This window comes from Crocuta crocuta, unplaced genomic scaffold (assembly GCF_008692635.1).
Source record: "Crocuta crocuta isolate KB4526 unplaced genomic scaffold, BGI_CrCroc_1.0 scaffold190, whole genome shotgun sequence".
Classification (NCBI taxonomy): Eukaryota; Metazoa; Chordata; class Mammalia; order Carnivora; family Hyaenidae; genus Crocuta; species Crocuta crocuta.
The window spans coordinates 3,588,824-3,616,678 of record NW_027527955.1 but is presented as its reverse complement, the minus strand read 5'-3'; the positions used below and the strand labels follow the sequence as shown (position 1 = coordinate 3,616,678).

General features: G+C 34.9%; 1 protein-coding gene across 1 annotated transcript in view; it reads right to left on the bottom strand.

Annotated features, from left to right (window-relative positions):
* The window catches only part of NBEA (neurobeachin), a 685,485-nt gene that overhangs the window by 455,826 nt on the left and 201,804 nt on the right, over positions 1–27,855 (bottom strand). The window contains exons 26-29 of the mRNA XM_077752635.1: positions 26,471–26,601; positions 22,416–22,523; positions 16,523–16,691; positions 14,998–15,093 (exon numbers count right to left, since the gene is read on the bottom strand). Coding sequence (XP_077608761.1) covers positions 14,998–15,093; positions 16,523–16,691; positions 22,416–22,523; positions 26,471–26,601 — 504 coding nt within the window. The remainder of the gene's footprint in view (positions 1–14,997; positions 15,094–16,522; positions 16,692–22,415; positions 22,524–26,470; positions 26,602–27,855) is intronic.

Genomic DNA, 27,855 nt, shown 5'->3' with positions numbered 1-27,855 from the left:
AAATGCTCCCTTAGTCTTCATTTCTTGCTTGCACAGAGACTTCAAGGATAGTCAGAGGTAAATGACTGGGACCTTCTCATGTCTTTCCTAGATCTGAATACAGGCCCCAGAGTATGAACATCTCATTTTCAGGTCTTTCTTTTAAGCTTTTTGGTAAGTTTCCTATCTTCCCGACTAGTACTGCCATGCTGAGCAGTTGCAATGTTTAAAAAAAAAATGATGCTGGTTATTTCAAAAAACATCTAGGACTTTTCTCATGGAAGAAGCTCTAAAATCAGGTTAAAGAGTGACAAGCTCATTGGAACTTTACCAGGCAGCTGCCAGGCAGAGAGAGTATAATGCTCCAGGATGGGACTTCCTGGGAACTCCCACCATAACTAGCCTCCTTCCATTGCTGCGATGCTGCTGGTTTTCACAGCTACCACAGGTGTCTCGATGTGGATTTTTAAGGCTATCACAGAGCTGAGGAAAACTGGAGGGCAACAGGGCAAGATAAATTACCAAGAAGCTTCCTATTCTCATAAAGATTCTGCAGTTTTTCTTGATTAGAACTCTCTGGATTGTTGCAATCCTTTGATTACTTTCCAGAAAGGTGGAACAGATGATTTGAAAACTTTTCCCAGTATTCTCATTGCTTTTGGAGGTCTTTACCCCACTCTTTCAAAAGTCCTACTTCTAAGTGATGTTTACAATTCCAATTTGTATACTGTAAACAAATTATCAATTATATCCATATACACAATTCTGCTTTTCCTTTGCCCTACTTTGTGTATGTACTTTTTATCTCTTTTCTTTTCAAAGGAAAAAAAAAAGCATTTCCTATTGAAATACATTATGCATTTCCATAATGTTATAGAGGCAACCAATGGCACTAATAATAAAATGCCAACATATATGCCAAGAACAGGTCTTCAGCCGCAGAAAAACAGAAACAACCAAATATAGTATAAATCTGTTTATATCTATCAGACAAGCCACACTTGCAAGTTACACATGATTAAGAGTTGAGGCTTTGACCGTCATCATCAAGACAGTATGGTANAAAAAAAAAAAATTTCACTATTCAATATGAAAAAAAAAGAGCTGAGGCTTTGAAATTAAGTCTGTTTGCCTTTTTGTGAAGACAAATTTACCCCTTATCAGCTTTGTGATAGCTGAGGACTCGTTTAAGTTTTCTCAGCTTCATTCTTATGTCTGTATTCTCTTATCTGTAAAATTGGCGTAATGACAGTACATACATTATAGAGTACATATTATAAATTATATTATTGTGATGATTAAAGAACATAACTTATGAACAGTGCCTGGCATAGAGTAACCTTACTATAAATTTTAGTACTTTGCTGCTGCCATTACTGATTTTACTGTTATGATCATTACCATCATCATCACCTTCACCATATCTCATAAGAAAATATACAGCCAAGTCATCTATCAGTTATTCTCTTTACTCATCTTCATCTTCTTTATTTATTTTGAGAGAGACAAAGGGGGGGAGGGGCAGAGAGAGGACAGAGAGAATCCCAAGCAGGTTTTCGGTTGTCAGCATGGAGCCCAAAACGGCTCTATGCAGGGCTCACTCCCACGAACTGTGAGTTCATGACATAAGCCGAAATCAAAAAGCTGGATGCTTAACTGACTGAGCCATCCTAATGCCTTGTATCTTCAACTTCTGTCCATCTTTCCTAGCTCTGCTCCCTCTATGTGCCAACCAAGATCTCCTAACCTAAGGGAACAACATCTCAACCCCCATCTCCTTTTATTTCTAGCCCTTAAGCTGTTTTGGTTATTTCTCCCTCCTTTCTGAAGGGAGTATGTCCTAACTGAAAGACCATGGTAATGCAATCAAATTGACCAAAGTTCCAATTCTGGCTCCAGAACTCACAAGTTTTCCATGTTGTCTTGGAAAAAAAAATAAGTTTGCTTTCAGAATTGCAGGGGTTGCACTTGGAAATGCAGATCTTAAGTAGGCTGTAAGAATTGAGAAACTTGTCAGTCTATCATCTTACTCTTCTTCCTTGATTCAGTTTTCCAAAGACTTGGCAGATTTCCATAGACATCTCAAAATTAACACATCTAGATATCTGTTTCCTTACTCAGGTTAGGGAAGTTTTCAGCCATTACTTCTTCAAATAAGATTTCTTTCTCTTTTCTCCTTCTGGAAATCCTGTAATGCAAATGTTAGGGTGTTTTGATGTCCCATAAGAACCTCAAACTATCTTCACTCTTTTTTTTAAACTGTCTTCACTTTTTAAATTTTTTTTTAAAGTTTTATTTATTTATGAGACAGAGAGAGAGACAGAGACAGCACAAATGTGGCTGGGACAGAGAGAGAGGGAGACACAGAATCGAAAGCAGATTCCAGGCTCTGAGCTGTCAGCAGAGAGCCCAATGTGGGGCTTGAACTGACAAACCATAAGATCACGACCTGAGCCAAAGTCGGATGCTTCATCGACTAAGCCACCCAGGTGACTTGTTCACTCTCTCTCTTTTAATACTTTGCTGTTCAGATTCTATTAGTTCTACTATCTTGTCTCTGACTTGACTGATCCTTTCTTTTGCTTCATCTAATCTGTTGAACCACTCAAATTTTTCAGTTAGTTTTTTCTTCAGCTCTATAACTTGTAATTGGTTCCTTCTTATTTTTCCCATTTCTTTGTTGAGGTTCTCACTATGTTCACACATTCTTCTTCCCACTTCAATGAGCATCTTTATGACCATTATTTTTAACTCTTTATCAGGTAAATTAACTTCTCTATATTTCACTAAGATTGCTTCTGAGGTTTAACTTTTTCTTTCATTTGTAACATATTCCTCTGTTTCTTCATTTTGCTTGCCTCTCTGTCTTGGTTTCTATGCATTAGATAAAACCACCACCTCTCCCATGCTTGAAAGAGTGGGCTCCTGGGGTGCCTGGGTGGCTTAGTCGGTTAAGCGTCCGACTTTCGCTTAGGTCATGATCTCGCGGTTCGTGGGTTCGATCCCCGCGTCGGGCTCTGTGCTGACTGCCGGCTCAGAGCCTAGAGCCTGTTTCAGTCTGTGACTCCCTCTCTCTCTGACCCTTCCCTGTTCACGCTGTCTCTCTCTCTCTCTCTCCTAGAAATAAATAAAACATTTAAAAAAAAAAAAAGAAAAGAAAGAGTGGGCTCCTATAAGAGATATCTTATCATTCCACTCAAAGAGCCCCAGCTCTCTGTTGTCTCAAACCTCTGTACTCGTCCAAGCAGCCTATTATATGTTAATAGCTCTCAGTAGTTGAGGATGTTCTTAGACCTACCTGTATCCCTAACAGGAGGACCTAGATTCAGGTTAATTAGATGATACACCCTCAGGTGGCAGCTCTTTAAAGTATGTACATATGTATGGTCGTTTGGAACCAACAGTGTAAATCCCACTGGCCACGAGAGGCAGATTCCCTGGCAGCATCCCTGGGTGGCAACTGCAAAAGCCAGGGATTTGGGATGAGTGCACATACTTTTTTCTGAGAGACACCAGTATGCTGAAGCAAGGGAGAGGCAAAGCACCAAGGTAGCATCCACAGGCTACATTCCTTGGGATAAACTCCATCGGCCACTAGATACATGCCAAAGGCCAAGCTCCAGGATAAGCCAAGAGGTCTCAAGAGTTCTCCTTCACAGAAAGACTGAAGGGTGTGCCTCAGTTTGTTGTCTGCCGTGGGGTGACAGCCTGCCAAGAACTGTCTCTTAGATTGGCAGAGTCCTGTGGGACCCAGGAATGAAAGCTCCCCATCCATAAGAGCCAGGTGATCAAGGGGCTTCCCCGGGTGGCAGCTGCAAAAAACTAGGGCGCCATAGACTGGAAATGATTACAGTCAGCCCCGAGATACAGGCTTAATTAGAAGCCTGCTCCTTAGGGTATAGTCATGATGATTAGCTAATAAGCCTTCTCAGAAAGACAGAGTTTGTGGGTCTGCTGCTTCTATATGTGCCCTGTGGGTGGTGGCTGTTTAAGAACTTTTCCTTCATTGGTTACAATCCTATTACACTCACAAGCGTAAGTTGCCAGAGTCAGGCAATACACAGTTGCCCACCGGCAGCAAACTGCAAACCTGGGATGCCAGACTGAGGCATGTGCTCCTTTCTGGGTGGCACAGATTATTACAGTCCCAAACACCAAGCACACAAGCTCCTCTGGTCTTCGGAGTCAGGTGGTCAAGAGGTTTCCCTTGGATGGCAGCCACAAAAATTGGGGCACCAGACACATGTAAACTAAATTCTCCAATCAAAAGATACAGAGGGGCTCAATAACAAACAAATGAATGAAAACCAAAAAACAGGACCAATCATATCCACTGCCTACTAGAGTCTAACATTAGGTGTCAGGACACACAGGGAGTAAAAGTGAAGGATGGAAAAAATATTCCATACCAAAATAAAGTGAAGTAGCTATACTTGAATTAAAGCACATGGACAAAAGAAGAACAAAGACTGTAATAAACAAAGATGGCAGTTACATGAGGATAAAGGGGTCAATTCAACAAAAGGATGTAACATTTATAAACATGCATCCAACATAGCAACATCTAAATATATAAAGCAAATATTAACAGACCTAAAGGAGAAATAGACAGCAATACAATTATAGAAGGGGATTCTAATACTCACTTACATCAATGGATAGATTATCCAGACAGAAAATTGATGAGGACACATCTGCCTTAAATACTACATTAGACCAGATGCCTACCTCAAGAAAGAAGAAAGGTCTCAAATAAACAATCTAACTTTACACCTCAAGCTGTAAAAAAGGTGCAGAAAAGGAAGAATAAACAAAGCCCGAGTTAGCAGGAAAAAAGGAAATAATGAAGATTGGAGCAGAAATAAATAAAATAGTAAAAAGACTATAGAGAAGATCAATGAAACTAAAAGCTGGTCCTTGAAAAGTAAAGAAAATTGACAAATCTTTAGCTAGACTCATTAAGGAAAAAAGAGAGTATTCAAATAAATAAAATCACAAATGAAAGAAGAGCTGTTACAACTGATATCACAGAAAGGCAAAGGATCATAGACTACTACAAATAATATTATGCCAATGAATCAGACAGCCTGGAGGAAAAGGACAAATTCCTGGAACATACAATCTACCAAAACTAAATTATAAAGAAATCTATAATCTAAAAAAAGACTACCAACAAACAAAAGTCCAGTACCAGATGGCTTCACCAAACATTAAAGAAGAATGAGTAACAATCTTTCTTGAACTATTTCAAAACAACAGAAGAGGAGGAAGCTCTTCTAAACTCATTTTACTGAGGCAAGCATTATCCTGATACTAAAACCAAACAAGAGATACAAGAGACAAGAAAATTATAGGCTGATATTCCTAATTAACAGATAGAAAAACCCTCAAGAAAACATTAGCAAATTAGCAAATAAACTTCAACAATACATTAAAAGGACCATATCCCATGATCAAGGGGGATTTATTTCAGGGACACAAGGATGGTTCTACATCTGCCAATCAGTCAATGTGATAAACCACTTTAACAAAAGCAAAGATGAAAATCACACGATCATTTCAATAGATGCAGGGAAAGCATCTGACGAAATTTAACAACCATTTGTTGGAAAAGCTCTCAACAAAGTGGGTATAGAGGTTTCCACATAACAGAGACCACCTATGACAATCCCATAGCTACCACCATCAATGGTGAAAAGTTAAAAGCTTTTCTCCTAAGAACAGGAAAAGGACAAGGATACCCATTCTCATCACCTTTATTCAACAGAGTACTGGAAGTCCCAGCCAGAATAATTAGGCAAGAAAAAGACGTAAAAGGCATCCAAATTGGAAAGGAAGAAGTAAAACTGTCTATATCTACAGATGACATGTTATATATAGAAAATCCTAAAGACTGCATCAAAAAAACTGTTAGAAGAGGGATGCTTGGGTGGCTCAGTCAGGTAAGTGTCTGACTTCCGCTCAGGTCATGATCTCATGGTTGATAGGCTGGAGCTCTGCATCAGGCTCTGCACAGCCTGCTTGGGATTCTCTCCCTCTCTCTCTGCTCCTCCCTGCTCTCTCTCTCTCTCTCACAATAAATAAGTAAACTTAAAAAACCTTTTAGAACAAATTCAGTTAGCTGTGGATACAAAATCAGTATCAAGAAATCTGTTGCATTTCTATACACTAATAAGAAACAATCAGAAAGAGAATTTAAGAAAACAATCCCATTTATAATTGCATCAAAAAGAGTAAAATACCTAAGAATAAATTTAAGGAGGCAAACAACTATATACTGAGAACTGCAGGACATTAATGGAAAACACTGAAGAAACAAGTAAATAGAAGATATCCTGTACTTAGATACTGGAAGAACCAATGCTATTAATTTTTCACAGAAATATAATAAATACTGCTGAAATGTGTACAGAACCACAAAAGACCTCAAAGAGCCACAGCAATGTTGAGAAAGAGCAAAAAAGCTGGAGGCTTCACACTGGCTGATTTCAAACTAGATTAGAAAGCTAAAGTAATCAAACAGTATTGACATAAAAATATACACATTGCTCAATGAAACAGAATAAAGTCCAAAAATAAACCTACACCTATATAGTCAATTAATTTACAACAAAGGACTCAAAAAATATACAATGGAGATAGGATGGTCCCTTCAATAAATGATGCTGGGAAAACTGAACAGCCACATGCAAAAGAATGAAACTTGATGACTAAGTTATACCATACACAAAATTAACTCAAAATGGACTAAAGACTTGAATGTTAGATCTGAAACCATAGAACACATAGGTGGTAAACTCCTTGACATAGGTATTGACAATGATTTTTTAAAATCTGATACCAAAAGCAAAAGCAACAAAGCAAAAATAAACAAACAGGACTACATCAAACTAAATTGTTTCTACATAGCAAAGGAAATCATCAACAAAATGAAAAAGCAGCCTACCAAATGGGAGAAAGTATTTGCAAATTATACACCCAATAAGAAGCTAATATAAAAAATATATAAGGAACTCAAGCAAAAAAAAAAAAAAATCCCATTTTTAAAAATGGCACGGGATCTGAATAGACACTCTTCCGAAAAAGACATGAATATGGCCACAAAATACATTTAAAAATGTTCAACATCATTAATCACCAGGGAAATGCAAATCAAAACCACAACGAGATAGATATCACTTCATATGTTAGAATGTCTAATATCAAAAAGACAAGAAATAACTAACGTTGGTAAGGATATGAAGGGAAGAGAATGTTTGTGCACTGTTGGTGTGAATGTAAATTGGTACAGCCACTATGGAAAATAGTATGGAAGTTCCTCAAAAAATTAAAACCAGAACCATATGACCCAGCAATTCTACCTCTGGGAACTTATCCTAAGTAAACAAAAACACTAACTGGAAAAGATAAATGCAACCCCATGCCTACTGTACTGTTTATAATAGTACATAATAGTACATAAGTGTCACTTATGACCACTGATGGATGAATGGTTAAAGAAATTGTGGTATATAAACAAAATGGAATGTGACTCAGTCATTAAAAAGAATGAAATCTTGTCATTTGTGACACAAAGATGGACCTCAAGGGCATTATGGTAAGTGAAATAAATTAGAGAGAACAAGACAAATATCATATGATTTGATTTATATGTGGAATCTTAAAAAAAAAAAAATCAAGCTCTTAGATACCAAGAAGGAATAGATTGTGGTTTCTGGGGAGGAGAGAGAAATGGGTAAAGGGAATCAGAAGGTAAAAAAGAAAAGAAAAATACATTTAACATACTGAAAATGGAAGTCTTGGTCATTCTCTTCAACCTTACCTACCTATATTGCTTGCATTGATAAATGGCCATTCGATCTCAGAACTTCAGACCAGGTGGCCAGGCATGACTTTGAAAACTTGGGAGACTTCATGCCCCACATCTAACCTATTACCATACACTTTCAATTTTACTTTCAAGGTATGTCTAATTTATTTTCCTCTTTGATCTCCAGTGACACCATACTTTAGTATCAAGTAATAGCATCACTTAGCTAGAAAGCCACAGACTCCAACTGGTTTATCCAGATTCCCTCACTGTACCCAAAACACTCTTGTAAAAGTGTAAGTCAGATTACAATACTTATAGTAGATAGAATAACAACACCCCTTAAAGATGTCCATATCCTAATTCTCATAACCTGTGACTGTTACCTTCGATAGCAAAAAGGACATTAAATGGGGGTAGGGGGAGGGTTTGAGAAGGAAAGACTATCCTGGATTATCCAAGTGGCTTAATCTAACATCAAGTCCTCAGAGGAAAAAAACCTTTCCTAACTGTGCTCAGAGGACGATGTAACTCCAGAAGAACAGTCTGAAAGATGCACTGTTCTTGGTTCTAAAGATGGGGGAAGAAGGAAGACTGCCATGAACCAAGGAATATAGGTGGTCTCTAGAAGCCAAAAAGGCAAGGAAGATGGATTCTCCTCAAGAGCCTCCAGAAAGGCATGCAGTGTTGATGAAGGTCTGATTTTCACCTAGCCAAATTCATGTTTGACTTGTGATCTATGAAACTGTAAGATAATATAACTGTATTGTTTTAGGCCAGTAAGTCTGTGGTAATTTGTAATGGCAGCAATAGAACATTAATATAATACCTTTCTACTTATTTTAAAACTCAATCCTTAAAACAGTTTTCAAGCTCTACATGAGTTGGTACCTGCATACCTATCTAAACTCGTATTTCTCTTTCCCTTGATTCTTAACATTTTTTTTTAAGTTTGAGAAGAGACAGAGAGAGAGAGAGAGAGACCTCACACACAGGCATGTGCACAAATCAAGTGGGGGAGGGGCAGAGAGAGACAAAAGGGAGGATCCAAGCCCACTGCTGCTGTCAGCTCAGAGTTCCATGCAGGGCTCAATGCCACAAACCATGAGATCATCACCCGAGCTGAAATCGAGAGTCCAATGTTCAACCAACTGAGTCACGCAGGCACCCTCTTCTTGACTCTTATCCACTTACATCTGTTCCCAAAATATGCCAAGAAATTTCTCTGAATATGTTGCTACCTTTTCAGTAATATACTTCCATTATCCCATCATTTTTCTCAAACTCACTGAATTCATCTCTAGTTCCCAGCTTAAATACCTCTTCAATGAGAAGTCATTCCCAACCCCCAAATTAAATTAGGTTTCTTCTTTTGTGGTTTTTCATAATAGTCTGTAATGTTATTTCTTAGAATCCAGCATAACTTAGAATTATATGTGCATATATATATACATATATGTGTGTGTGTATATATATATATAAGTTTATGTATTTATTGTGAGAGAGACAGATGCAGTGCAAGCCAGGGAGGGGCAGGCAGGGAGGGAGAGAGAGAATTCTAAGCAGGCCCAGCGCCGTCAGCACTGAGCCCGATGCGGGACTCAAACCAACAAAGCTGTGAGATTATGACCTAAGCTCACACCAAGAGTCCAACGCTTAACTGACTAAGGCACCCAGGAGCCCCACAGTGTATGGTTTCTATAAATGTATCTACCTTGCTAGAATGTTAGCTTCATAAGGACAGGGACGTTTTGCTATTATATATCCCCAGTAACTAGGATATAAAAGAAAATCATTCATTTCTTCAGCATATATATAATGAAGGAATCAAAAAGTAAACTGAAAGAAAAGTTAAATTAGAGGATGAAAGAAAAGAAAGGAGAGGGAGGTTTTTATTAGTCCTTTACTAATACTGAAAACAGACATTTATTTCAAAGAGTTATTTTTAAGAAATATCTGCTAGGAATACAGGGCATGATTTTTACCTATAAAAAATGAAATATAAACTCTATAAATATTATGACAGTGTATTAGATTACTTATTAAATAAGTTATAATGCATCCACATAATGGAATACAATGGATACATTAAAAATGATTCCAAAAGCAAGAGAAAATAACAAATATGTAACACTGAAAACCTTTGTTATTTGATATATAACAACTTATTTAATAAATGTTAACTTTATTTCTAAACACACAATAAATAAAAACTAAGTGATAAAATATTTGTATATAAATTATTGGCATTGCTTACTTCTTTCCATAATAATTCTAAAAGTAAAATGATCAGCTTAAGGGTTATAAGTATTTTTATGCCTTATTAAGTATACATATTTGCATTCTGATCCCTCAGAATTTTGCCCAACTTGCAAATTATGGCGTATTTTTGTTTCAATATAAATTTATTAGATTTAAATATATTGTTCTTATCTGTGTTGTACAGGACTGTCTTTTGTTAAGTCCTTGATGTTTTCTATGTTTCCCCTAGTGTGATACATTCTTTGAGTTGATCTGTAAGAGCTGTTTGTTCATTAAAGTTATTAATTTTTATCATATAAATGTAAAAGTTCTCCTGTTTGTATTTGCTTAAAATTTTGTCAACGTTTTCAACATGCAGATATACAAAACTTTTATTTGGTTGTATCTTATACTTTGAACTTCAGTTTCTGATGTTATAATTTAAAACACTTTTTTTATATTAACTTTAATTTTCTTTAATTATTTTCAGTTTCATTTTTACCTTTAGATTTAGTGCATGTTAAGTTTATCTGGTATAATAAATGAGATAAGGATATAAATTAATTTCTTTAAAGAGTTGCCCATTCGGTAACCTCAATATCATCTGACAAATGATACTTCTTTTTCTATTTGACTAGAAAAGTTGCATTTATAATGTATGATCCTATATGCAATATATTTATACTGTAAGAAATTTTGATGCAAATTCCAGCATATTTATAGACCATTCATGCTATATGCCTGCGCTTCTACCAGTACTACATTATCTTAACTATTTTGTTTCAGGTGTTAATTCTTTTCCCTAACAATAAATTGTTAGAGGAAAACTAACATATTTATTTACAAGTTCACCTAAATATTAACTTTATTCTTATTAAACCTATAGTGAAATGAGTAATATAAAACTTCTTAAGCATCTAGGCCAAGTTATCCATAAGAGTTTTTTGCCTCTTTTTTACATGCTTAATAACGAAATACACTTTATGGTTATCATCAGTATCAAATTTTTAGAAAATTGTTTAGTTTTCTCACTGGCTCACTCACCTACTTAACAAATATTTACTATATTGACTTCCAAGTGTCATGCTAGACGTCAGGGACATCTCTCTTGAAGTACACATTCCAATAAACAACTAAACAAAGAAATAAACTGTGTAAGTGCAGAACGGGCAATGAGAGGATGTAGTGGCAGAGAACAGGCTGGCCAGGGGGAGGAAGCTACTCAGGCACATGTTTAGGGAGGTACATGTACTCAGGTACAGGCAGGCATGTTTAGGGAGACGCCTGAAAGGTGAACATGCGACAGGAATACAAATATTAGGAAAGAGAGAGAGTCAAACACCAGCACCAAAATACAAAGGTACAGAAATACAAAGAGTCACAAAAATACAAAGAGTCAGGAAAACGCTTATCATTATTAAAGAATGAAAAGACAGTTTGATTATGGTAGCATAGTGAGCAAATGGAAGAATAACATGAGATAAATCTGGAAAGGTAATCAGCAGTCAAATTATTATCCGAAGCCCATATGTTTGCTCTAAATGCTACCAGAATATTTTAAGTGAAAGAAAGAAAGGAAGAAAGATATATCACTTACATTTTAAAACAAATTACAACAAAATTGTAGAAACTAGAAGAAAGACAGTAAGAGATGAAGAAACTACTTTAGAGACGATTGTAGAATCCAGGTAAATTAGAACTAAAGTAGTGTGCCACTACAAGTTACAGTATTTTACCTTTGTCTCTTAAATTACAGGGTACTTTTAGAAATTTTTAGAAAGAAAAATTGCTTTATTATACTTGCTATGTATTAGATATATTTATTATATAAATGTATTATATTAAATATAAATTACATTTCATTACTTTATTATGTATCTTAATGTTACTTTTTATTGTCATCAGTACTAGACTAAATGACTAAAGAAGTCCAATGAAGAAACTATGGGAATGCTCCAAAAAGGGGTAAGACTTTGAACAAAGGGAATATCAAAGATTAAAAAAAAAGAGAGCAAGAGAAGCCAAAAACAGCTAGTTCAGAATATTTTAAAAGGCTCAATAATGAGCTGAAAGAAGAAAGAGAAGTGTGAAGGAGTTAACTAGTCCAGATCAGTATTTCTCAAAGTATCTGTGAAAATTTCCTGTTTTCTCAATCTATCATTGACGTTTTGAAAATGAATTAAAAATAATTTTTAAAAATAAATACACAAAATAAAAGCGCAAATATTTTTATTATTTGGCTCCACAGACAAAACATAAACTTCAATTTAATCAGAACAAAGATAACACTGGGAAAAAGAAAACAATTATAAATGGTCCATGTTGTTCACTGAAAGTGTATGTATACGTGATCAACATATACATATGTTGTTATACTTGTGAGTTTTTTCATCACACACCATAAACAAACAAATAAGTTTCAGTAAAAGAGTGATTCCCCAAAAGAGATGCCTATATAAATACGTTTTATATAAATACTGGGAATATAAATATTCAAAGCTGATAATGTGGCAATGAGCTTTTCCTTGTTAATTTATCTAATCCAAGCTGAACTGGCAATAATGCCACTCATGGGAATAACATAGAGCTAACCTGTTTTTGTTTTATTTTAATATCACACAGAGTAGAAAAAACTGTCACAGAGGTATCTTCAAGGAATGAAAACTCAGAGAGCTCAGGATATTCATTTTAAACTTTCATCCAAAACGAAACTAGAAATGCTGTTTCTTCAAAATATACTCTCAATGCTCATCAATGACCAGTTCCAGGAATGTATCTTGTGTTATAATCAAATATAAATTATATTTCAGTAAAAGCAATGGATTCCAGTTCTATGAATCCCTTATGTATAAATCTTCTTCTGGTGGAAAATTAAACACAAACCTTCTATCATATATAGATAGATAATAGATAGATAGATAGATAGATAGATAATATATAATGTATCAGGAGATAGATTTTCAAGGATGAGCAAAATCAAGATCATCCTTAAAGATCAAGATACTTTCATTTATAATTATATTAAATAATAATTATTAAATAGTAAAAAATGTCAAAAAACTGTTTACTTCCAAGATTCTAACCTTTGCCCTTTGATCTTTTGTGCCACTTAAAAAACATATTGCAATCATCCCCATTTGTAAGTACTGAATTCCTTAAAAATATTTTATAGGTCTGAGAAAGCAGCCAGTCCTACTAGTCTTTTAAGAGTGGAATCGGACTGGTTTCTTATCCTGTAAAAACACCAAGAGTTGACTTTGTAGTTCCGGCATCATGAATAGAACTCTTTTTAATACCCATTGTACCACAGCATTCAATAACAGTTACTTATGATCAGCTTCCATATTATCACATAGTAATGAAAACAGCAAATTTGTCGTATCAGTCTTAAAGTTATTCAAAATTTTATTATGCCACGAAGAACACTGTGCAGTTCAACTAATACTGCTTTCACAAGAAAATATCCTTGGAAAAGAAAACAGTACATTGATATTCTGATGTAGGCTCCTTAATCTGGATAACTGTTTTAGGATAGTTTCCAATCACTACATCTAAGCCTTTGTAAATACACTTCTATACAAAACCAACTCTTGACTTTTAATCTAATCTAATTCCTCTTAGCTCACAGCTAGATGTTTGTAAGCAATAAAGCTGCAAAGAAAGGATTTTTCCTTTACTTCATCATGATGTTCAAAGGTTGCACATTTATAAAAACAATTCTGTGCATTCATCAAGTTGTAACAAAAAATTCTTCACTATTTGTTCGACAAGTCAGTCTTCATATTATTAGCCAATATATAGAATACACTGAACTATGATATCATCTGGAGCTCAGGGTTCTCTTTAAACTCACTCAAGTTACTGGCAGAATTCAGTTCTCTGTTGTTGTAGGCTGAAGTCCCGCACTTACTCTCTGACTGTCAGCCAGGTAGTGCTCTAAGGCCCCACAAAGTTGATCTCAGGTCTTTGAACTGGAGTCACCCTCGTCTCAGCAATAAAGGACTTCCTTTAAGTCAAATCACCCTTACATCGAGTCTTTCGGACTTCCTTTTCTGTAACTGGCCAGAGAAAACTCTCTGTCTTTATGGGGCTCATGGAATTAGGTCAGGACTATATGGATAATCACTCTCTATTAAAAACAACTGTGCTATGGAATACAACATAGTCACAGGAGCAAAATCCGTCATATTCACTGTTTCAGGAATTATGCATGGAATTAATGCATGGGAAAGTCTTGCGTGGGGCAGGGAGCCAAATTTTGTTTACCACAATCCTTTGTTCTGCAGAGAGTAATCCCATTTTAATGTTACGCAGAGACATCACCTCAGCTATTTTATTTTTTATCTCTAAAACCTCCAACTTGTTCTTTAAAAAAAAAAAAACCTTCCATTTGATTCTCATTACATTCACTATTCCTTTTAGATTGACAAACATCTTGAACATACTTATAACACCTGATTGAATGTTTTTATCTAATTCTGCCATCTCTGCCCTTTCTGAATCTGTTTCTATGGAATGATTGTTTTCTCTAGCTTATATATTCTATTTTCCTGCTTCTTACATGTTTAATAATTTTTATTGAATGCCTCATAGTGAATTTTATGTTGTTTGTTGAAGAATTATTTGTATTCCTTTAAAGGATTTTGTTCTGACAGAAAGCTAAGCAACTTATAGATCAATTTGATGCTCTCTTCTGCAAACTCCAGAAAATAGCACCACTGTGAATATTATGACATATATAATTAAGTATCCTTAATTTGCAGATGACATTTTAAAGAAATGTGATGAAATACAAATACACAAATTATATTTTGCTCCCAACAGCCAAATATAACTACAACATATCATATCTCCATGAAACCTGAGGTGTATACTTGTTTATAAACAATCACATTATGGATATTTATTGTACAACAATTAATGAAATATGAATACCCAAACAGGTCAGGAGATGAGGTCAGTATTACCTTTGTAAAATGAGTGGGCAAAGCTCTGCTCAGGAATTAACTTGGCAAGGAATCCATGGTTCAGACTTGGATGAGGGATAGATGGTATGACCACAACTGTAGAGAAAATCATGGAATCAAATTTGAGCCAGCATGTAACAACCTGCAAATGGTCCACTGGAGATCCATGACAACTCTGTATTACTGCAACATGCAAGCAGGACTAGAAATAAACACTGCATCTCTGGGGGAAGGAAAGAGGTTACATATTAAGAGAAAGGAGAAATCATACACTTGTTAAGTAGAGTAATTTTGGCAACATACAGAAAGACAAACACGCACACAAAACCAGAACCGGAAGGCTGACTAAAATATTGCTTGTTTTATACATGTAAAGCAGACATGAATGCATTAAAAATGAAGAAAAAATTGATTAACGTAGTGTCTTAGTATTCTGAATGGTCAAAAGACATAAACTGGAATGGCAGGATAATGTTTAATTTAAAGAATAAAGTTAAAAGTATACTACAATGAATAGTGTCATGTTTATGTGTTCAAAGTAAATATAGCATGCAAAAATAAAGTATAACAGCTAAAACACAATCCATATTTCCACAATGGCAAGGTAAAAGGAGATATGATATGCTCATGGAAAACAAGATGCAGAGATTTGACCACTAATTTCTACTCACTTTTTAAAATATCCATTTTATTTATATAACATATGCATTTATTTAAGAAAGACAATCTCAACTACAAATTAATCCAGTGGTACATGAAATAACCACTAGGTTACCAAGGATACACTGCAAACAACCAAGAAACAAACTTGATATAAATACATGGCAGGAAATGCAACTGATAGAAGGCACCCCATGATACTAAAATGTCGGTTTATCATTTTCAAGCAGAATAGGCAAAGCTGATGAGTCAAGAACTCCCACAACATAAGCGTCTTCTCCAAAAAATAAAAACAATATGACCCAAGATGGTTCCTTGTTGTAAGTCTTTAAGTTGAAGCAACTTTGTTATAAAGTTTAGAATGTATGTTTGATTATGAATTTTTGATAAAATATTTATATCCTTAAATTGCAATACATGGCAAAAGAGAGAGAGAGACAGATACAGAGAGAGAGAGAGAGAGAGAAAGCAAGAAAGAAGCTATCTTTAAAACTGGCTCTAAAGGTTTATATTTTTGCTTATTCAAAGTCTTTATAAGGATCTCCTACTTTCATGTTCATATCAGTTAAAAAGCAATACATTTCAAATATATCACTTATTTGCATATTAAGTAGTAAATGATTTGTATTAACAGATGGAAAACCCTAAAACCAAAATTGCATGATAAAATGAGAATACAGCGAATATTGTGGAAATCTCCACATTTCTGCAGAATTAAGGAATATTAAATTAGTATTTATATACCATCTACTTATAAATTTTTGATGTGATTTTATAAATAAGACTAGTTTGAACTGGGTGTATAAACGAAATAAAAAGGAGATAAATGATGATAAAAATTCAAATAACTAAAAATAAATAGTACCTGTACTTGTTGGCGAATTTATTTCTTGTCTGATGTTTCTACCTGGTTGGCTTCCAGTTCTTGCAGTCTCTCGCTGGGGTTCTAATATGTCACGGTACTTGGAAACCATCAGAACCGAAATGAAGTAAACAACAGCCAGAGCTAAGAATTGTGCCTGCTTGCTATCATCCTGTGGAAAAGAAAAAGGCAGTTTTGACATTCAATTTCTTTTAATTATTAGAGTGCAAGAAACTACTCCTATTTCATTTTATTTACAGAGGCACAATATGACATGTAATTTGTATTAAAGCTTCTAAGTATATACTATTATGTAATTAGCATCATTTAAGTATAAATACAAGACTCCAGGAATATATCATCTGAATTCTAGGTTGGAATTTAATTTCAAAAAATAAGAATTTAAAAATTTTGCTGACTATGTCACAAAATTTGTTCTTTGCCCTCTTCACCATTACTATCCATTACTTCTATAACAACAGAAAATGTATATTTATAAAACATACAGAAAGTATAAGGTTGTAAGAATACTATCTGGATAGAAATCAACAGTTCCAAATGTTGTAACTTAAAAAAATGAATAGCATAAAAATATAATTGAGATACATGTACAATCCTAACATACTACTACCTTAGGAGACTATAGGAGTACAAATAGGGAAAATATAAAAAATGGGGGAGCAGAAAATGGGAACTCTACACAAGCTCAATATGAGTTACAAGTGTGATGTGGCAGCTCAAGAAAAGCTAATGCAACCTTTGACTGCATAAGTGGTTAAAAAAGAAGTAACAATCCCACTATTTTGCACTAGGAAAATGACTTCTAAAACACTGCCAGTATTTGAGGCTCTGAACTTCAAAATCTCAATGACAAAATGGGGGCTTTTCCAGAGGACTGCAACAAATTGGTATAAGGTCAGAAAACAATCGGTCAAGTTAGGATACATAGACAGCAGACTGCAAACTGGTAGAAAAGATAGCTCCTCAGGTATGCTTTGTGAACTATAAAGAGCTGCACAGAACCTTGAAGCCTAGATAACTAACTCATAAGGTAAAAACTGATAAGGAGGCAAACTTAAAACCTCTAATTCCACTTTCAAAATAAACTGTATCTAAGGAATAAAATGTAAATGGTTTTAAAGCCTTTTTTCCCAAGCTAGTAAAAGTGACATTTCAAACCATAACTGCCAAGTAATTACTGTGGCCCACAGATAGCAGGTAAAAACAACCAAACAAACAACAAAACAAAACAGGATACAGGTAAGGAAAGCAAATATGCATTAAAGTCTAGCAACTCCATTAAAGGCACTTAATATTTATTACTTCATGGAAGCACCAATGCCATCAAGATTCACAATTTATGTGCATTTGTCAGAAAATAAGCAAACAAGACATATTTACTAATAATTTAATACTATGAAATGGAATTAGTTACTGCTAATAGAGAGAACAACAAAAACAGATTAAATTTGTTCTGAAATATTATGAATTTAGTATTTCATACTCTGTGAGTAACAGCTTTTCTAGAGATATAATTTCTTATAAAGTGTGTGATTATAATCACCCTGTGATTATAATGCTGATGGAATAAATATAGAGAGAATGGGCAAAATCAAATACTTAAACAGTCCTCTAAAGGAAACTGAAGTGCAATGAGATCCAACAGAGATACTGACCAGGAATGAATTCAAACACAGCTCAAGCTGTGATGAACTATAATATTCTAGGATGTTTCCACCACTTGGAAACTCAGGACCAGACAATTAAAAAGCATGTGTGGAATGAATGCATGTCAACTACAAAGTTGCGGAGTCACAAACAACAGATACTGTTTAGTGGTGTCTTAGCCAAGCGAAAACCTCCCATATGTATGGCATGAAAACAGTTGCCTTTTCTTTTCAAATCCAGATCCGCAAACCAATTGCGCTTATTCCCAGTTCTGTCTTTAAAAAGCAAGCACAACACACACGGAGGCTAAACATCTGGAGAGCAACTCAATTTTTATACAAATTAATTGTCTTTCCTACATATTTTATTACTATGAAGACAAACTCTTATGTTTCTCTCATCTGCTTACGACAGGGGTCTCTCCAGGGGCACCCAGGTGGCTCAGTCGGTTTAGCGTCCAACTTCGGATCAGGTAATGACCTCACCACTGGTGGGTTCGTGCTGGCAGCTCAGAGCCTGGAGCCTGCTTCAGAATCGGTGTCTCCCTCTCTCTCTGCCCCTCCCTTGCTCACACTCTGTCACTCTCTCTCTCAAAAATAAATAAACATTTAAAAAATTTTTTTTTAAATAGCCCAGAGGGGCGCCTGGGTGGCTCAGTCGGTTAAATATCTGACTCCAGGTCAGGTCATGATCTCATGATCTCATGGTTCTTGAGTTCCAGCCCCATGTCGGGCACTGTGCTGATAGCTGAGAGCCTGGAGCCTGCTTCAGATTCTGTGTCTCCCTCTCTTTCTGCCCCTCCCCTGCTGGCACTCTGTCTCTCTCTCTCAACATAAACAAACATTAAAATTTTTTTTTTTGAAAAAATGGGTCTCTCCACCAGTCAATCCTGAATTAGTAATATAATTAACTCTGAAATCCTTTAACAATTTTAATGCTTCAACCAGGATACTATTTCTAATTCAACTTTTAAGGATTAAAATTACTTCAGTTTATATAATTCGTATATAAGTGACCTAGTATAATCTAGACTTGAGAGAGAGAGAGAGAAGCATAATGAATTTCCTTTAAAATTTTAGCTTATTGGTGAACACTGAAAACAAAGCTGATTTTTAAAGTCTGATTCTTTTTGTTTTTAATTTTTTTTTAATGTTTTATTTATTTCTAGGAGAGAGAGAGAGAGACAGCGTGAGCAGGGGAGGGTCAGAGAGAGAGGGAGTCACAGACTCTGAAACAGGCTCCAGGCTCTGAGCTGGCAGTCAGCACAGAGCCCGACGCGGGGCTCGAACCCACGAACCGTGAGATGATGACCTAAGCGAAAGTCGGGCACTTAACCGACTATGCCACCCAGGCGCCCCTGATTCTTTTTCTTACCACATAGTAAATTTTGCCACACAACGCTTTTACCTAGATTTAAACAGTTCACGTGAGTTTAAATCAGCAATGTCTTCATCACGAAAAACAAACAAGAGCAAGATATTTACACATCTATTACATATTATATTCATAAATATAATGTACATATACTTTTCTTTAAGAACCCAATTTTTTATCTCATTTGTTTTTGAAATTAAGGCAACTAAAAATGACTACTGGTTCACAAAAATGTCAAAAGTCAAGTAGAATTCTTGGCATGGTATCTACAATTGAGTCTAAAATACATCAATTGTCAGAAACTTCCAATAGGTGATGGGGATTTAGGAGGGCACTTGTGATGAGTACCAGGTAATGTATTGAAGTGTTGAATCACTATATTGTCCAAGAGAAACTACTATTACACTGTATGTTCTGTATGTTAACTAACTGGTATTTAAATAAAACTTAATAGATAAATAGATTAATAAAAAAACAAATAAATAAAATAAAAACATGGTGATGAAACAGAGAACATTTTAGAGAGCTCTACCTTAGGAAAGTGATTACCTCACACTACGTATGTGATCTTAATGTTTCTGAGTCTTAACTTTCTCTTAACCCTTAAATGAAAGTTTAGGATTTATATTAAGTGTCTGAAACACACTATAACTCAACAAACACAAGTTATACTACCTTGATGTTGTATGGAAGGTACATTTAGGAACACTTAATTCCCATCCTTCAGGAAGAAAGCTAGGTACCGCTGTTGGGTTATCTAACATATTTAACATCTAGGAGTCTTAGAGAACATTATCACAATCCACCACAATAACCTAATGTAGAATTTACTAACAATTTAAACACCATGTCACACTTAACATAAACCTCTTTTATGTTAGGTCTGATGTGCTCCATGTTCTAATCATTCTTCATATGAAATACATTGTTTCCATAGCATATTTTTCCATGGTAACTCTCATTTCTAAGTGACTAACCTGTTAGTGATTTTTTTTCCAAGTCTGGATTGGATTCCAGATTACTGGGAGACTCATACATCATGATTTTAATGCTAGCATTCATTTTTTAAAATATATTTTATTACTTATTAATTACAAAAGAAATATAGTTTTATTATAGATCTTTTGAAAATGCAAAAAGCATAAAAGAATAAAGTACAAAATAAGAATTGGAGATAATCATTAGCAGCACTTGGTATTTTTTTTGTCTTTTTTATTTTAAAGCTGCACCTGTACATGTACGTACACACAACATAAAAACATAGTATTTATGTAATACAAGTACTTTTGTATACTGCTGCTTTCCCTTAAAATATATCATGACCACTGTTCTATGTACTAAAATTTCCTCAAAAGTATAATTTTAATGGCTGCATAGTGTCCCACTGAACGAATATACTATGATCTATTAGGCTGAAACTCTATTGTTAGATATTTGTATTGTTGCCAATTTTCCTGTAGGCATCTTTGATGAGCACATGAAGTCAGATAACTTCTTGGTAGAATCACTGGGTCACAAGGCATCAATATTTGCAAGAGTTTATGACATAATGGAAAAGAACTATTCAGAACGTTTATCCAGTGTAAATGTCTACCAGTGATATATGACATAGCATGTTTCAATGCACCCTTGCAATGCTAGGTATAATTATTATTTAAATGTCTTTATTTGCCTGAGTGACTCAATCAGCTAAGTGTCAGGTTACGAACTCATAGTTTGTGAATTACGCCCTCCCCCTAGGCTTGGGATTTTCTGTTTCCCTCCTCTCTGCTCCTACCCTGCTGGTACACACACACTCTCTCTCTCAAAGTAAATAAATAAAAATTTTAAATCTTTAAAATTTGTCTAAGTAAAAATATCTCACTGTTATTTTAATTTGCATTCCTTTGATTACCAGTGGTACTGACTTCATCATATACTTGTTACCTTAACTTTCATATATTATGTCCACTATCTAATTTTCTGTTGGTATGCTTATAATTTCTCTAGTGATTTATAAGAATGGGTATACATTAAAGAGAGTGACAATCTTTCTGTAGTATATTCCTACTGTGTAGTATTATGCTCTGTGACTTAAAAATATTTTAACTAGGACTCCTCTGATTTATTAAGTATAAGTTTAAAATAAAAACTTTTTCTGAGTCTCATAAATCAGCAATCAAAATAAGAAAAACAGAATCTAAAGTGCTGGAAAATAATAACTATATTAAGAAGCACTGTCAATATTGAATCTGCTGCAAAATACTATATGTTTCTATGTGATTTGTGAAAAGGCCAATCTTATTTTTATGTGAGTAAATGATCATATAATTGGGATGCTCCAAGAAACCATCTCTGTAAGCCATCTTCTCCTTAAGCTTTAAAAAGCTACCTCTGTAACTCAAATCTTCATAAATGTCTATATTTTTAAAGTGCAGATCTTCTTTTAAAAAACTGCTGCCCCGCAAAAACTGCCATCAACACCTTAATGAATTAATCTTTTTTTTAATCCATGGTACAAGGAACGCTGATAATAACAAAATAGCCAGTACCTAGCGATGGAGCGAGGAATACTAGAAGAGAAAGTGGGTGATTCAACATAAAACGGATCGAAACATTTCAAGGTTATCCCTTTGGTCTTAGTATACACAAAATCTAAATCAAAATTTCACATCGTGTAAAAAACTGATACATCAATAAGCTTTCAGAGAAAGCAAAGGCTCAACCACTTCACAGTCAGAAGTATGTTCTAAACCGACGACGCCTAACATTAGGACGTCTGGTTGTAATTGCAGCTTTCTTACAAAATTGAAGTTATTTTACACAAATGACTGTGGAAGATGTTTTCCTGGGAAATCAAGCCGGCATAACTTACCACATCCCGAAAGACGACGGCACGAAGGCGATTAATATCAACATCCTGAAGAAGTCTATCAGGATCCTTAATAGGAGAAAGGTTACCTGGAACACTTTCCAATGGAGTCTTAAAAAAAGAAAGAGAATTGTTAAAAAGAATATAGCATAATACAGAAATTTATATAGGAGTGTAATTTCCAGTAATTTTAGGCATTACACGAGCCACATTCTTTACCATGTTCTTCGTACATCACTAAGTAACATTTATTGACAACAGCACTCTATTACAGAATACTTTTTCTGTTCTCCCCTCTGCTCTGGTCACAGTTTCACTTTCTAGTAGTGTTCTTGTTCTTCATTACCATAGCAATTGCTATAGACGTAAAAGAATAATAAGATTGAAACTCTGCTGTGTGACTTTGGGCTTATAACTAACACTTTCTGAGCCTCACTTTCTCAATCTCTGGTTAATGTATCTTTTTGAGTCACTGGGTTCATTTCTCCATCATGGTTTTATAATATATGAGATTACTATATTACATTGCATGAGATTTTATATGTATAAACATTTTACGATCTATGAAAAGCCACAGTCTTGATGCTAAAGCTGAAAGACATTAAAGATCATAAACACCTTGGAGCTACAGTGTGTTGTGCTAAGTAAAATAAGTCAGAGAAAGACAAATACCATATCATTTTACTCATATGTGGAATTTAAGAAACAAAATAAATGAACATGGGGGAAGGGGAAAAAACAGAGGGAGACAAATGATAAGAGACTCTCAATGACAGAGATCAAACTGAGGGTTCCTGGATGGGAGGTGAGCAGGGGATGAGCTAAAATGGGTGATGGGGTTTAAGGAGGGCACTTCATGTGATGAGCACTGGGTGTTATATGTGAGTGATGAATAGCTACATTCTACTCTTGACATGAATATTATACTATATGTTAACTAACTAGAATTTAAATAAAATCTTAAAAAAAATTTTAACCACCAAAAATCCTTTTCATAGCTGAAGATACAAATCTGACAATTTTTACGTCATGTATCACATAGCAAACTACTGAGACAGCCAGGTTTCCTGAAATTCAATCTAGTACTTTTTCACTCACATAGTATGTTAAGAAAAGTGTGGATTAAATTATATCATATACACAGAGTACTACCTATAATTCCTGCAAATAGAATAATTTGATGTTACCTTAACTAATTGAAAGTGAATAGGCTTCCTCCTAATCCTCTATATACCTCAATATATTTCACTCCTAAATGAAGATGTTTGCTTCATTTGCAGCACAGGATAGTGCAAAGAACATGGCATAGTTATCTGCTTTCTACTACAATTCCAAAGATGATCAGCCATATGACCTTAGGTGAGAAACTAACCTCTCTGAGCCTCAGCTGTATCATCTAAATAATAAACTAGTAATATTTATCACAGGATGGTTAAAAAAAATAACACATTGTGCAGAACAGAGATGAAAAAGTACCTAATTTATAGCGTAAGTGAAAAAATTGATATTTTAACTTATATATATATCATTTTCCATTTTATAAAGTGTTTCTATGTCCATAATCAAATTTGATCCTTATGAAGACTTTTTTTTATGGATAAAGCTTGTACTATTGGTCCTTTTTACAAAGTATAGAAAATGAGGCCCTTAATGAAGATGTAGGAATCACCTAAGTCTACACAGTTTAGTATTTTATCAAAACAATCTATGGTTTATTTACTCAAGTGTCACATAAGAAAATCCTCATTAACCAGGTCAATTGATTCTCTCTCTTGACATGTCTTTTGTTACCAAGTCCACTTTCCCCCTAATATTTGTATACCCATCACTTATGAACCATTTTTCATTGCTAAGGGTCTTTACAGAGAAACAGTGATTAGCTCAACTAAATTACTACGAAATTCCTTCACCTTGGACTTTTCTTTCCATATTCTACAATCAGAGTAATATTTGGTTCAACAGTCTCAAAGAGCTCTCTATTATCTACTGAATTAAGCATAGACACCTTTAAGACCAAAGCTCTCAAAAATACTAACTGATTTATTCATTTCATGAGTGTATAGAGTGGTTAACTGCTAGAGAAAGGAAGGGAATTAGTACTAATTGAAAGCTCACTGTGTCAAGAATTACTAAATTCTTTAATACATTATTGCTTTTCATTTAGTTTATATAAACACTTTGCAAAATTAAAATCTGTATCAATTTTATGGAACCAGAGGGTATTATGCTAAGTGAAATTAGTCAGAGAAGGACAAATCTCAAATGACTTCACTCATATGTGGAATTTAAGATGCAAAACAGATGAACATAAGGGAAGGGAAGCAAAATAATATAGAAACAGGGAGGGGGACAACATAAGAGACTCTTAAATATAGAGAACAAACTGAGAGCTGCAGGAGGGGCTCTGGGTGGGGGAGGGTGGCAAATGGGTGAAAGGCATTAAGGAGGGCACTTGTTGGGATGAACACTGGGTGTTACACATGTGAGACGACTCACCGGATTCTACTCCTGAAACCATCACTGCACTCTATGCTAACTAACTTGGATATAAATTAAAAATTAAAATTAAAAAGTTAAAAAGATTTGTATCCATTTTAAAGACTGGAAAACTGAGGCACAGGAGACTAAGGAGTTTGACTTAGGTCACAAAACTTGTTATGAGGTAGAGCCAGAATACAAACTCAGACCTGTCTGATTATAGATTAAGTGCTCTTTTGACAAAGCACTGCCAATGTTATATATACGTGCTCTGGAATTACAAAGATGCACAAGATATGGACATGCCCTCAACTAACTTACAGTCTACTATGTCTACACAAATAACATGACACATTCTTGCTGATGTGTTCATATGTAATTTTCTAAGTAATGGCAAACACTTTGGAGAACTGTGAGCTATATAAAATACGGTCTAATCATTTTAGGAATGTTTTTGACAGAAGTGAAAATGAGGCTGCAATATAGATATGCTAGGTATGTGGTTGTTCTGCTTAAAAAGTGCAGAAGTTTGAAGCCACAGAAGTATTTAAATGAATTAAACTTCTATTTCATGTCTTCACTTATTGCTCAGAAAAATCAGGTTGTCAATATCAAACATTTCATTAAAGTGTAGTTTAATAACTGACATATAGGGCTTTATGAACATATCAAATACAGGCAACTACCCTAGACTGGGGTGGCAGTAAGTTTATCTGACAACATTTTCCTCAAAGAGTAGCACTTAAGCTGAAGCTAGAGTGGAATGGATTTTAGCCAGATGTGAAAAATTTGACCCTTCAAGTAAAGTGAAACTATGAAAAAGTCTAATGACAAAAAAGAAAAAAAGAGACAGAGAGAGAGAGAGAGAATCTTCTGATGAACTAAATAAAGCTATCACGTGAATAAAATGGTGTAAAAGTAAGAGGGTAAGCGGATACAGGCTGCAGTCGGAGAAGTTGGAGAAGTAAGCATGGGTCAGACATGCAGGACCTTAAAGATCGTGTTGATAAAACTCTGGATGTGAAACAAAGGGTCAGTTAAACATATTGATAAAGAGCTAGTTCAGAACAAGGATTACTGGTATATTCCAAAATACACTATTCAGTCATATCCTGGGCTCGCTCGCTCTCTCTCTCTCTCTCTCTCTCTCTATATATATATATATATACTTAATATTATGAGAATATCTATCCTCAAAAACACATCCAATATAAAAAGCACATTATTCATACATTCAGCTCTGTGAAAATACGTTTAACTATGAAAAACCACAGTAACTAGGAACTTCAGAGCTATGTGTACTGATATCCTTATAAAAATGCTATGAAGTAGAAGTTATTAGTATCTTTATTTAAACAAAAAGTGTAAGCCTCAGAGAGGTTAAATAATCTTGGTAACACAACTGTGAAAAAGAAATGCCAGCACCGAAGCCCACTGATTACAAAATCTTTGCTCTTTCATTAATACCATGTTACTTTTCTCTTGCATTAAAAAACGTTACATGTAAATATACATGTATACACATATGTTTACATGTACATATATGTACAGTATATTTAACATAGAAAATGTTTAGTTACCTTGGAAGCTGCCGTGGCAGCCACACCCTGGGGGGCTTCCTGAGGTTTACTGCCGCCATGGGAAGATTTGCTCCCCCTGTCTCTCTGTCTCTGCCGACATTCTAAACAGTTCCTCACGGCAACACAACAAACTATTTACAAACCAAAACCATATTATTAACATAAATTGTTGACTCTGACATGTTTACAAGAGTTGATACGTTCTTCTTTTCTTTATTTCTTTCCCTTGTCTCTATTCATCTTTCTTAAAATCAACTAGACCAAACAGATATTTTTAATAATTATGAAATAATGAAAAATACACAGAAAGCACATGTGTAGTTAAAAAATAAAAACAACATACCCATATACTACCAACTAGATGCAGAAACAAGATTACTGAAACTCCCAATTTATCCCTTCCTAGTCTATCCCCCTCCATTCTTTAAAATTCTGAATTTCACAGATCAATACAAATGTTTTGAAACTTCATATTCATATTTGATAAACTGTTTTTACTGACAGGACTCTTCCTGTGATATTAATACTTGGCGACTGCACTGAGCACAGCCCCTGTGTCAGGCAGTGAAAGAGCAGCTCAGCAGAGGCAGCACCGAGGCCCAGGGTCCACCTTTCTGCATGCTGGGAACGTCTACAGCCTTGCCAATAAGTATTCATTAAGTACAAGCTTTTTATTCATTTACTTATTTTAAGCAGCCATATTAATAAACAATAGATTCTGGAATCTCGCCATCTGAATTTGACTCCCAGCTCTGCTATGTGTGAGTGTGTGATCTTGGGCCAGCTGCTTACACTACATGTGCCTCAGCTTCTCGTTTGTAAAATGAATGGAAAAGTGAATTAATATATTTATAAAGTGCTTAGAAGAGTAAACACCATATACTGATTTATAATTGTTTGCTTCATTATTATTCACTTATAAAACTTTCCTGTGGGCACTTGTGGGGATGAGCACCGGGTGTTATATGGAAACCAACTTGACAATGAACTATTTAAAAAAAAATTCCTGTGGGTAGCAAAAAACAACTCTGCTCTGGGATAAAAATGAAATTAGTAGTAAAGGTGTGATATATATTCAAATATGAAAGTTCAGAATCACCAAATACATGCTGGTTTTAAGATACTTAGATATTTTTAAAAAATTTATCTTTCTCACAAAGTTCATTCTATCAGCTATTGTTAAATATCAATGGATATGTCCATGGAGGCCACAGTGAATTATCCTGCACCTGTTAGTTGTCAGAGAGATCTCAGTGTGGTCAATCTCTCCCTTATAATGATTATGAAATGATTCCACTTAGACTACGCATCTTTAAAAAATGCAAAACAAACAAAAAAGTGTTTTTTTTTTTTTCCCATCATTCTTAAAGCAAGTTATTATTCCT